Source organism: Biomphalaria glabrata, chromosome 6 (assembly GCF_947242115.1).
Source record: "Biomphalaria glabrata chromosome 6, xgBioGlab47.1, whole genome shotgun sequence".
Taxonomy (NCBI): domain Eukaryota; kingdom Metazoa; phylum Mollusca; class Gastropoda; family Planorbidae; genus Biomphalaria; species Biomphalaria glabrata.
The window spans coordinates 4,294,861-4,308,374 of NC_074716.1; the positions used below are offsets into that span (position 1 = coordinate 4,294,861).

The 13,514-nt window shown below is 38.7% G+C and overlaps 1 protein-coding gene across 3 annotated transcripts; it reads right to left on the bottom strand.

The window, feature by feature from the left end:
- Positions 1-634: 634 nt before the first annotated feature.
- On the bottom strand, positions 635-12,686 carry LOC106051358 (N-acetyllactosaminide beta-1,6-N-acetylglucosaminyl-transferase-like). 3 transcript variants are annotated; one of them, XM_056031453.1, is made up of 8 exons: positions 12,566-12,686; positions 10,463-10,677; positions 8,044-8,244; positions 6,346-6,611; positions 5,119-5,249; positions 4,319-4,552; positions 2,374-2,478; positions 635-1,005 (listed from the first exon to the last, which is right to left on the bottom strand). In XM_056031453.1, the coding sequence occupies exons 1-8, from the start codon at positions 12,627-12,629 to the stop codon at positions 812-814; spliced, it is 1,410 nt and encodes a 469-aa protein (XP_055887428.1). In that variant the 5' UTR covers positions 12,630-12,686; the 3' UTR covers positions 635-811. The 3 variants fall into 3 exon arrangements, with proteins under 3 accessions (XP_055887428.1, XP_055887429.1, XP_055887430.1); XM_056031454.1 differs by having other exon boundaries at positions 10,463-10,670; positions 12,566-12,654; XM_056031455.1 differs by lacking the exon at positions 2,374-2,478.
- Positions 12,687-13,514: the final 828 nt, after the last annotated feature.

A 13,514-nucleotide genomic window follows, 5' to 3' on the forward strand; every position in this document is an offset into this window, starting at 1 on the left:
ATTTCAAATGAAGTTAGGACCAGAGCTTGATGGATGGGGCAAGTAGAGGGCCAGAGCTTGATGGATGGGGCAAGTAGAGGGCTAGAGGCTTAAGGAAAAGCTTTTCGATAAATGAACAAGGATAATAAAGATTATTCTCAGTCAATCTACATATATATCTATATATATCATGCAATATTACCCATTATATAAAAATTCAATATTAAATGTACAAAAATAGACTTAACATAAGGCTTCCAAGCTATGAACGCAACAGACTGATTTGTGGAACCCTGAATCATGCTGGTCTCCACTATTCATAGTTTTCTAATCGATTGTTCAAGTAGAGGAAATACCCCCCCCCCCCTTAAAAAGAATTCTCTAATTAATGTTTACTATTATGTGAATTTATTTTTATCCTGGAGACTCCAATGTGTTAGTTAACTTCCTGTTTACACTTTTCTTGGGACCTTAACCATCCACCACATGACATGCCAATACGAGATGGAACTTTAGCATTTATTGAGGGTCTGCTGACTTGATTGTATAAAAAAACCCGAATGTCACAAATCTTCCACGTGTATATAAGGGATACGAAACAAACTCAACACTAGACAATAACTTTGTATTATAGACTAAAATAATTCCAAAGTGCTTATTTTTTCTCTACATATTTTAATCTTTTTACAATTTGAAAACAAGATGTTGGAAAAACATTAGCGCCGCTAAATATAAAATGATAAAGTCTCTTAGTAACATATCATAACTGTTGCATAGTATATTGTTATTAGCCGAATCCAAATGTTTGTAGTCATGGTAACCAGGAGGTAAATTACGTATTCATCAACGTTGGTCTCTGCTTGGTCAAAATAAACGGAAGTTCCCGATACAACTGCAAGTCTCTGACTTGATTGGTGATGGTAAGATTGAAAATGTACTGATCGAGGCAGTGTAGGGCCACAGGGTGAAGGTCGATGTAGAACTTGTTGGCAAACAGTTCCGGTCTCCTCTTCAGCATAGGCAAATCTGGAAGATTTAATAATGAAGTGTGAAAAGCCAAAAAATAAATAAAATTATTCTGCACCTACTCTAGCAATTAAAGTTTTAAACTTAAAACCTCGAGGTTTAAGAGAACAGGTCGGGTGGAAGAGCCTTTAGTTATTTTAGCCGGTCATTAGTTCAAATCCAAGTAAATATTGGAATCTTAATTCTACTGGGCTCTAACCAAACAAATGGTCAGCATCTATATTCAAGGAAAAGTAAAAATGGTAAGTTGATGGGTTAGCCACACAATACCACTTCAAACTAAGATACTTGTGATTACCGCTTCCCTCGACACATTTGTTGTGTGGTGGCCAAGTGGTAAAGTGCTTGGCTCCAAGCCGGCAAGTTTAGAGTTCGAATCCAGGTGAAGACTGGGAATTGGAACTTCAGGAATTTTAGAACGCCATTGAGTCCACTCTACTTTAACTCTTTCTCTCCTAACTGACGATACCAACGTTGATTCCACCAGAATGTGGTAAATAATTACGGAGAGAAAGAGTTAAAGGGTATCTGGGATACGTTTGGGGGGGGGGTAAAGGCGGTTGGTCATTGTGCTGGCTACATGACAACCTCGTTAACCGTGAGCCATAGAAATAGATAAGCTCTACATCATCTGCCCCGCAAAGTCTGAAAATCGGTATCTACCCTACGCTCCAATATCATTTTGTCTTAAAGAAATATTTACCCCCAATTCTCAAAGTTGATTAATGTGAAGAAACAAGTCCTTTTACGTTTACAGTGCCTTTTAATTATGGAACATTTTAACAAAACATATAGACTCGGCAACGTTGTATACAGATCTCATCCTTCACTCGCTGACTTTTTTCTCTCTCTTGTTTCTTTTCACTTCCCCCCCAAGTCCCCTAACTCTCGATACCCAACACTTGACCGTGTGTCACGGTTGACCACACAGTAACCGTGTCACAACAATTAATAATTTCAGAATTTGAAGCAGGCAAAGTGGACAAGAAGATGGAAGATATTTTATAGGAATCACATTGCAGCTTAGAAATTAGAACAGCGGTCCCACTCTAATAACCATGGATACATTGTCATCTTTTACAATAGACTTCATTCACCAATCTTAAATACACAACATTGAGCCACGTGATTCTCTATCTCTTCTACACAACTTACGACCTAATTCGAATCCACAATGGTTATCACGTGACAGTTTTTTTTTCGTTGTTTTACCAATGGTTATCACGTGACTTTTCCTTTTGGAGAATAAGGTCCAGTCAGTAAGCGCATAGGCGTCACCACAACTGAGGAATAGTTCACCAATCATATAAGAGAAAGTCTCTTGTTATTAAAACCACAAAGTACTAGCAAACGTTTTATAACACTTACCAGCTGCCGAGAAAATACAAATCCACCTGACATGTATGGACTCACAAGGGACTTCGCGTTGCCAGGCTACGAAGGTCGTCATAGACCTCTTACTTTCTGGGTCACCTAGTCATGGTTCAAACAATATAACTTGCTATTAAGCAAGGCAGACGACTCTTGATTTTTTTTACATTTTATATCTTTATATGCTTACCGTGGTCTTCTTTAATCTATCGGAGGATATTCCAGCTACCTTCGCCTCAGCGTGGCGCCTCCGTGGAAACGTCCGCCAAGGGAGTCAGATAGGCCATAGCTCTCAGTGGGCTACCACAAGTACGCTCTAGCGAGTGTACACTGCATTTGGTTGGGATGTAAAAAAGGCTCGCTAACCTGTCCAAACCCCCCACCGCTCCGTTCCCTAACGGGGGCCATACGGGTGGGGATGGACCCTCGCACGGCTTAGGTGGGACATTATAGGCAAATGAGGTACCCTTCCGTGGGGCTAGGGCCTCCGGCCCGCATGAGAGGATGAATTCAGAGCGAACATGCAACATGACAAGACGGGTGTGACTACATGATCACCTAAATCGTAGAGGGACCTCAGACAGAGGGGTTGGTGAAAAGACAATTTCTCATCCTGGCCACGGGATAAAATCCTTTCCCTGGTCACCTAGTTTATAAAAGGGACCGGAAGTCTCGAACGATAAAGGAGGACATCTGACTCTTAAGTAAATAAACACAGTTTAGTGTAATCTTGTTGTAGAAAGCCAAGAATTGATCATTCGAGCAGTGTTATTGTATTACAGGCTGAGAACAGTTTCCCTTATATTATATGTCCTAGTGAAGTTTTCAATTGGGATATCGGGATGTATGCTATAAGTCAGCAGTTGTTGTTTTTTGAAAGACATTCAATAGCTAACCAGTGTGAGATGTGTGACTGTGAGGCTTGGTTACCTAGCAAGGGGGCCCGGGTTCATATCCTGACTCGAGCAGAGTTGTGTTTACTGAACGGCTAAAGGCAAAATGAGAACCTTCTCCCAGATACCCTCCCCCACTGGTCCACAGGGCCGGTCGCTAAGTGCAAGGTGGACTGTATAGTTTAGTATACCAAGCAACTAGTCTCTTCTTTGAAATATTGTTTGTCGCTAAGTGCAAGGTGGACTGTATAGTTTAGTATACCCAGCTACTAGTCTCTTCTTTGGAATATTGTTTGTCGCTAAGTGCAAGGTGGACTGTATAGTTTAGTATACCAAGCAACTAGTCTCTTCTTTGAAATATTGTTTGTCGCTAAGTGCAAGGTGGACAGTATAGCTTAGTATACCCAGCTACTAGTCTCTACTTTGGAATATTGTTTGTCGCTAAGTGCAAGGTGGACAGTATAGCTTAGTATACCCAGCTACTAGTCTCTTCTTTTGAATATTGTTTGTCACTAAGTGCAAGGTGGACAGTATAGCTTAGTATACCCAGCTACTAGTCTCTACTTTGGAATATTGTTTGTCACTAAGTGCAAGGTGGACAGTATAGCTTAGTATACCCAGCTACTAGTCTCTTCTTTGGAATATTGTTTGTCAGAGTAGTGAGCTAATACAAACGGAAGATATTACGACTCCTAAGACTCTAGAGGCTGATTGATTTGTTGCGGAGATAGGCTGCAGTTTTTGAAATACAGCTCTCTTTTTTTCTCTCCGACATGCCACATCATGAGATGCATCTTTTCTATTTCTTTAAACTATGTATGACCAATGTTGATTGGAGTAACTCTTGACCTGCAATCAATTCTCATGAAATTGGCTTTCCCCATGTTTTTCACAGGGCCGAATTTTGAGTAGGCCTCTAACGATGCTCTCCGTCATTCTAAGAATCATCCTTTTCTATTTCCTGAAGCCAAGCTGAATTAACAGTGGCACTGAGCATGCTGGGAAGTATTGACTACTCCATAAGTATATTCCCTTCTAGGTTGACCTACCAGTAAATCCTCCAGGAACTTTCATTATCTTCGTATGATGGAGAGTTGACCAAACGTACTCGTCTGGACTCTCAATGCCCCGTGACCACTCAATCAGGTCATGAGCCCTACGATCTGTCATGGCGAACTCCACGAAGGCCCTGGAGAATGTTCCATAGGCGCTTCCCTTCACGATCTGAAAGTTGTGCGGTGGAGGAGGATATCTACCCACTGACTCTGCTGTGATATTTCTACCTGCCAACACAAAAACAATAATATATTTCCCCTTTAAAAAACAAATTTCTAAGCAACAATTACGCAACAACACATCATTTATAATATATCACAGTTTAAAATAATACTGCCCTGACTATGAAATGACTTATAGTCCCGTTTTTTTATCACTATACTACTATCCTTAGTTGTAAGAGGTGCAGGGTGTAAGATGTGAGTAGATATCATCAACTTGAGTGAACATACACTGGTTATAAGTTACATTGGTGTGTAGTTGGAATTCGATCCACGAAAGCTATAAATATACACCACTAGAGGACAAAAGCAGGTACAGTTGTTTTTAGTTTCATTCCAAGGTTTGTCCCCCTTTAATGAAAAAGTTAAAAATCTTTAGCCTTAAACAATACCAGCGACCTTGTCGCGCTAAAGGAATACCAGTAAACTTGTTAAGCTAATTAACACCAACAATTTTGTCACGCTTGAGTAATGCCAGTAATCTTGTCACGCTAATGCAATACCGGTAACCTCGTCACGCTGTTGTAATACCCGCTATTGTGTCACGCTTGACCCTCCCCACTAAACATTACCTGTTTTCTTGTCCCAAACCACGTGATGTTTGATCTTGTAACGTCTCGGCAAAGACTTCTTCCCAGAGACACCGAGCTGGTCATTGGCGCCGTTGTAAATTTTAAAGATTTTAACCATCTCCAGGTTTGTTCTGCAAGCAACAGAAGATATAAATACTATTAATTATAATAATCTTTATTATCATTGAGGAATTTTGTTGTACAATTGTGAATTAGAAAAAAAAAAAAACATAATTAGAGCAAAACGTTATACGACAGCACACAAGGTATACGTTCAAACCCCAGTTCCTCTTTAACATTTCATATGACATGTACAACAGTGAGTTAAAGTTACATTTAATTACCAATGGAACAAAAGAGTTCTTGTGACTGTTATTGTCTAACATAGTTCCAAGGTTTTTTTCAAAGCTTTGAACTATTTCATTTTCACACCAAGTAAGATTTGCCATAGTAACAAAAGATGTCACTCGAAGTAAGATTAGTCCTATTAGTCATAGTAACAGAATGGATTATACACTGTGAATCTTGTGAATGTAAGTGACGAAATAGCTAAGAAACATGATTATTTTCGTGGTATTTGTTAATAGAAAGATGCAAAGAAGATTTTTGACTGAGTGCGGATCAACCTGCAGACCTGCGCTCTTGTGTGTAATTTATAAAATACAAGTGTTTCAGCAGGAGACAGATTTATAAAGCCCCGAAGCCCAACAAAGAGTTCGAGAAGGCGGAATTCGAACCCCTTAGACATTCCGTCAATAATGTCAAACAGATAGGCCAACATACGTTGTTTTAACTCTTTCTCTCCTAACTGACGATACCATCGTTGATTTGAACTCATTAAATTAAATTAATGTTAGATTTTATCAACTTTACTTTAGTCGTATTTAAAAAGTGCATGCAGTCAGTCCCCTTTAACTCTTTACCAACTAAAACATTTTCTGATAACAAACGAAAAAGGTTTTTAGAGGTTAATTAACAAAGAGTACCGGTAGTGAAATACTACCCAGCAATAGGAAGAATTCCGTTGAAACGTGGAAAATAATGACGGAGAGAAAGACTTAAATAAAATTTACTTTCGAGTATAATATAATAGCAGCTTTTTTTTTCGTGTTAATGCTGATCTTTTCTTTTTTTTTTTGTGTTCGTATTTTTTTTTTCGCATTGTTTGGTCAGAGAAGAGCAGAAAATGAAATCACTTTACTAAAAGAAATACACCTGTAGATGTACCTCAGGGGAAACTGTTGTCCCGGTATGTTCACTAGATAGCGCCACCTCACTGGACTAGTCAGTAGCTCCTTCATGCAATGAATATCTGCCATGAGACGGCTGAAGCCGGCGTAGACGATTGGTTCCAGGGTCTTGGCCAGGAAGACATTGGGAAGGCAGGTTATGACTGACCGGACGTGCTGAATGAATGTTGGCCCCGAGTTCAAGTCCACACTCAGACAGTACACATTATGTGGCCTGTAGATGGCCCGAAGTAGAAACAGAACCTGGTAAGTCAAAGAAAAACAAATGTGTGATTGTAATGGACCTCATTCACCAATCGTAAACAAACAACATTTAGCCAGGTGATTCTCTATCTCTTCTATACAAATTACGTAATCCATAAAGACTGTCGCGTGATACGTTTTTTTTTCATTGTTTTATAAATATTATCACGTGGCTAAATGTTGTTTGTTAACGATTGGTGAATGAGGTCCATTGACCTTGTTCTCACGAGGCTATTTGCAAATAAATTCACCAATCAATTAAATCTATTGAAATAAGTTATAATTAATATCAGAGACGGAGCTTAACTAGGTGATTGTCTATGGCACCTTCTAAAAATGGGGCCCAACGAAAACTAGTCTGGACTATTTGCAAGTAAATTCACCAATCAATTAAATCTATTGAAATAAGTTATAATTAATATCAGAGAAGCAGCGTAACTAGGTGATTGTCTATGGGGCCCACCGGAAACTAATCTGGACCTAGTGGTCCCATATATTTGAGACATACACATTTTCAAGGGTAGCGGAATTTAAACTAATATGTCTTCTAAGTGCTAAACGTGTGGACATTTCCGGTAAATGTGAAATTAGAAGTGTACGCAGATAAAATAACTTGGGATGGCGTTATGTAAGCAGGGCCGGCCTTAGGCCACTGCAACAAATGCGGCCGCAGTGGGCCTCGAACTTTGATAGGCCCCGTGCTAATTATAAGTGTAAATAATTAAATTACATCTTTATAACTTATAACAGGGTTTCTGTGGCCTCTTGATTTTCCATGAGCTAATAAATATCTTCTGAAATTATTTAAACCTCCAGAAAACTCCTGAAAAATAGACTTGTCATTTTGGGGTGTCATTCAAAATGGAAAACACCAAACCTAAGCACGACAACCCCCCACCCCCACCCCCCCCCCCCCAAAAAAAAAAAAACGGTATTGTCAGATTTCATTTAATAAAAATGTAATGCAAAAGCTAATTTTATTTTCTAATACAAATCTTTATTTTTACTTATTATCCTTACCAAGACTGGGCATCGTTCAATCCGTTCCGCATAGGGCCCCGCAATTGTTAAGGCTGGCCCTGTATGCAGAGGTGTAGCGAGGGGGGCACGATATCTCCGGGCTCCACCCTCATGGGGGAGCCACACGCAGAAAGGCGCCAAAAAAATTAATTTAAATATTTTAGTTAGGCAATACATTGTGAGGCTATATTATTATTAAATACTTCTTATTTATAAGCCTATATTTCTATGGAGTGTTCATGGAATATAGATGGAGCGCATCTGCCTGTATGTAAGATTATGATAAATAATTGATTATGATTCTTCTTTGCGCTTTAAAGCCCCTAACCCAAAAGAACGGTCCTGATTAATATTTTGTAATGTATACAAAAAAAAAAAAAGATTCATGACACCGCATCTTTGTTGATTATACCTGATCTAGGTCTTTGTGAAACAAAACAATAAAAGCGATGGGGAATTCCCGTTCTTCTTCCGTGATGTTGGGAAATCTGTGAAATCCATGCTTTGTCCGGAAGCTGGGACAATCGGAACTTTCCGTTGCGAGAGCTGAGTCAGCAACACGATGCACCGTCTTTTCAAACGCCTCGTTAGTGATTGGATACGTAAGAACTTCCTAGGGGTTGATAAAAGCAGAACAAAAGGTTATATAACTAGGCAGAAAAAAAAAACTTGATACAAATCAATGACTAAAGTCGAAATCAACTAAAACTTGCGTTTACTTCTGAAATAAAATTAATGTGTAGTTAAAGCGAAGAGATAGGCTGCTTGTCGCAAGCATAGAGCATTCGTTTTCAGCTTGAGCCGAGAATGGCTGTGGGAGAAATAACGTGTACAGTTGTCTAGGGGTAAAAAGCCCTACATGCCCATATCCGTAAATACTGAAGGTGTCAAACAAAATAATTAATTACCAGTAATTAATTTATTACTTGTTTTTTTTTAAATTGATTCACGTATTGTCTTCACAAATGAATATTTGTGCTAAGTTTCAACTTTATCCGAGAACGGATGTGGGAGAAATGTTTGAACTTTTGCCAGACAGACAGAGTTGATTAAAGCTTTGTAAAAACTCGTCAAAACCGTGTAGTATACATGCAGCCTTAGACTTATAGAAACCTCTCCTGCTCACCCTGGTGGCTGCCGGGTCTTGTGATATGCACTTCGGACTGTCTTATCAATAGTCAAGAGTTCCAAACCTACCATTTTCCATTTCCTGCCGTTTTACACGAGGTCTGACGTAATCATCTTCCACTGAATGAATGTCCAAAAAAAACGAAAACAACCAATAAAGCTTATGTAAGGGGAAAAACCACTCCAATACTGCTTATCCCTCAGTACTGTAAGATTATCTTCCTTTTCTATATACAAACAGAAGTATATAATTACCACAAATTGACTAACTAATTGGTTAGTTTTTATTGATTCATGTATTGTCATAGACAATAAATAATTGAATATAAATGTATAAAAGTTTCAACTTGATCCGAGAATGGTGTTCTGTGTGGCTAAAAGGCTTAAACAAATTGGCTTGACTTGGCTACCTATCTAGGAGGCTTGGTTACCTATCAATGATGCTTCACTACCTGTCAAAGAGGATTGGCTACATATGAAGCAGGCTTGGCTAACTATCAATGGGGCTTAACTCGAGCAGAGTTGTGTTTACTGAGACCTAAAGGCAGCACAGAAAACTTTTTCCCAGATGCCACCTCCTTCCACCCACCACAGAAGAGATTGGACCATAACGCACTGAGCATAATATATTATTGAGGATGCGCTATATAAAAGCATTCGAAAAAAGTGACAGAATTAACATTTATACCTATAATAAAAAAAATAAAAAATAATAAAAAAAACTCTCTACCCCTTGCAAAATGAAGCGGAAACCGGATTCTGCCCATTCTAACTCATGTGTATAATATTTCAGTTAAATAAATTATTCAGATATTTACAACCTTCATTTCAAACAATATTTAATTATCAAATAGCAGATTTGTTTTTTAAACACCGCAATACCACATAAGTGATCCTATTCACCGCTGTAATTATCAGCTCACCATTATAATAAGCTTTGTTTCGTCAAAACTTGTTAAGTATGCTATTTTAAAAGAAAATTTTATATTTTTCAACACATTTTCTGGTTCTTGTAGAATTGTTTCAATTGTTTTTAACCCCTACCCTCAGATAATGTTGCAAAAGGATAATTTCTACAGACAGCGTCATGAAATTATATTAGTTGTAGGCCTACAGATTATTTAAAATACGAACCTTACAACTCCACGTCTTTAGATCAATCCAATGTCATTATAAATGCTGTTTGATTTAACGTTCTTCCTCCCGCCTCACCGAGACCAAATGTGCACTAGCGAAAATTTATTACACAATTAATATAGTAAAGTTCACCTTCAGACTTTTCGAGCTATAAAGCAGAGGATATAAAGCTCATCCATTTCTATGGCAGACGGTTAACGAGGGTGTCATGTGGTTAGCACAATGAACAACCGCCTGTACTTTCCCCAACTTATGTTAGGTACCCATTAGAGTTGGGTGGACTCAGGGACGCCCTAAAAATCCCGGAATTAGAAATCGCAGTCGTCATCGAGATTCGAGCCTGGGACTTTTGGTTCGGAAGCTAAGCGTTTTATCGCCAAGCCACCAAGCTCCATAGAGCGTGAGTAGCGGTTATTCCATCTCCTTTAACTGATGTAAGTTAATGTAAGACAAGATTAATTTACCCAACGGTTGATGTAACGTTCAAAATATTTCCCCTGACACTTGATGTAGCTTTATGATTGGTTTTAAGATTGCTTTAAAGATTAGTTTTAAGATTAATGTACCTGACAGTTGATGTAACTTAAGTGCGGAAACCCAACCCACTTGTTCGCAAAGGCTTTCACACTTGTAGAGTCAGAGGCGTTGATAAACTCCATCTTGATTGGCTTGGGGGCAGACTTTTTGATTTCGAACGGCACTCCGAAGATTAAAATAATGTAGAAACACAAGACGAGCGCGACTAGCAGAAGTGACATGATCACGTGACGCCATCTGTAGACTTGACAAAAAAGTAAAGTTTGAATGTTGACAACTTACTTACTTATTCCAGTAAACCCCCAAGGGAGAGTAGGGTCTGTTATGGCACGATTAGGAATTAGTTATTTGTTTCGTAAATAAGGGAAGTTTTGACCTAAAGACAATGACGCGACTAATAAAAACAAGAACAGGAATTTAGGAAGAATAGCGAAACGTAAACAGACTACTCTTGACGGCTTTAGAGAGAGGCAGATTTTATGAACGTAGAGATTTAGCTTGACGACATTCGACGGTTCCCTTCATTTTTATTAAATTTATTCGACATTCGCTATCAGCGTCGACTATCTTATCTTGGTGGCCTTTCGCCTGTGTTATTGGATTTCGTTATTTGAGTGTTACCTCCGTTTCACTTAGCTGCGTAATACACAACACGGAAGCGCCTAACAGGTCTCAACCACACCTCTCCACCGAACTAGGTTCTGAGCAGCTTTCTTCATTTCCTCCCATGTCATTCCAGTACCCTCAGCTTCACTGATGACTGACCTCTTCCAGGTTTTCTTTGGGTCTGCTCAATTTTGTATTTCCTTGCAGGTTCCAATCAAGTGCCTGCCTTGCAGCGTTCGTACTTGGCTTTCGAAATGTTGACAAAAACATAAACTCATAGAAACGTAAGCCTGGTAATAAAGTATGTAGACCTTGTATACAGGAAATCCGATTACCGAAACCAAATTCGGTAAAAATCTATGAGTAACATTTTGTTTTAAATTATGAAATCGTGATTTTATTCGACCTTTAATCGTAGAACGACTATGGTTCATCTCAGAGCACACTTCCTCATGTGGCTGTGGAGCCCTATTTTGGAGAGACACTCCCGTCCTCAGATAGCGCAGGTTAAGGTGGCTTTTGCTTCGGTGGTATAGGAGCTGACCGTTTTTCGGATTGTACGTTTTTCTTCCTGAGCTGAGACCCATGTACTTTCACTGTCCATAGCTTTCTTGGTCACTGTCTCTCTCCACCTGTTGCGGTCTAGAGCTATGTCTTCCCAATGTTCAGTATAAAAGGAGGCGGGGATGGACTGGTGGCTCATGACTTTTTTTAACCTATAGCCTCTAGCTCAAATCTGTGGGTTTTTTTTCTTTTACAAAGTTTATATCCACTCACCCTCTGTTACATATATATATATATATATGGCTCCTTCTGTCTCGGAAGACAATGGGTGCGCCCAAATGAGCCACTGACTAAAGGATTGCCTGCATCAGCCAGAAAATCCAAAGACTTAGCAGAGTGTCTCTAATTAACATGTAGGACTAGATTAACAGATGGATCGTAGCTCATCTTATCCTATAAAATACAGACGTTACTTCAAAAAAGATGATTAAGTCTTCCAAGTCATTGGTTTTACTATCTAGTCATGTATGTTAATCGATAATTTAAATTCTTCCATGTCATTGGACTTCCTGGCTGACTCAGGCAACCCATTCCATGCTCTAATAGCATTAGGTTTTGTTTTCGTATTTGAAGATTATAGTTCAGTGTTCTATGTTTGGGATACTTATAGGACGTAATGATCCCTTTTAAAGAAACTTAGTAATGAATAAGATAAGACAAGATAATTTGTTAGATTTTAGAACTTGTATAGGTTACTCTGGACGCTGTGGTGAATATCTAGGTCTGCTTCACTTTTCGATTCTGTTTATTAAACTTAAAGTATTTTGTTGCAACTGTAAAGTGTCTTAATGTAGAGGCTCTAATCTATGAATTAACATTCATAAAAATCTATGAATTAACATTCATAAAAATCTATGAATTAACATTCATAAAAATCTATGAATTAACATTCATAAAAATCTATGAATTAACATTCATAAAAATCTATGAATTAACATTCATAAAGTACGAAATATTAAAACCTTTTTTGACTGAGTACAATACAAATAACTTCAAACTGAACTGTCTCTTTATGTGTACAGCCATTTTTTAGCAAATGTTTTCTTTTAGTAGGATGTAAATCTTTTATCGATGGAGTCAAGAATGTCACCAGGGAATGAGTTCTATTTCTTGTAACTGATGCGCAAATAAAAATCGCACTTTGTGCATGGTGCATTCTTTTCACAATGTAATTTGGGAAAAGTGAGAGTCTAATGTGTGTCAAAGTGACATTGTGTGGGGTATTCACCTTAACCCATCCCTTAGTCCAGCGATTCTTAACCTTTTATGCTCGACGACCCCTTTTTACAATCTCCCACTCTGCCGCGACCCCCCTTCCCACACACATACAGCAATAGAAGAGTAGTCAATAACAATCCACATTTTCGATGGTCTTAGGCGACCCCTGGCAAATTGTCAATCGACCCCAAAGGGGGTCGCGATCCACAGGTTGAGAACCCCTGCCTTAGTCTGTTGGACACTGGGGCACCAAACATGATCTGTCAACCGTCTTTCTCCACTCCGCTCTATTCTTTGTCTTGAATATAATTTCATTCACTGACAGGCCTGTCCATTCTTTGATGTCTTCTCATCGCTTTCTCTGTCGTCCTCTTCTTCTTCTTCTTCCTGGTACTGTTCCCTGAAGGAAGATCTTTGCGAGCCCTAATGGCCTTGTGATGTGGCCATAGAGTTTGAGTTTACGTTTTTTTGACGGTGGTTAGCGGGTCATCGTGGGGTCCCATTACTAATTACTGTATTAATTTTGTTTCTTATGCTCTTCATCAATGCTGCTGTCTCTGTAAGTGATACCTAAGATCTTTCTGTGTAGTATTAAAAGATAAAAAAAAAAATTCGTAACTTGACATATATGTTTGAAACTCAAATCATGCTGGGTTTATATGCCCTTTAACCTTATCGTTTACAAATTTTAAT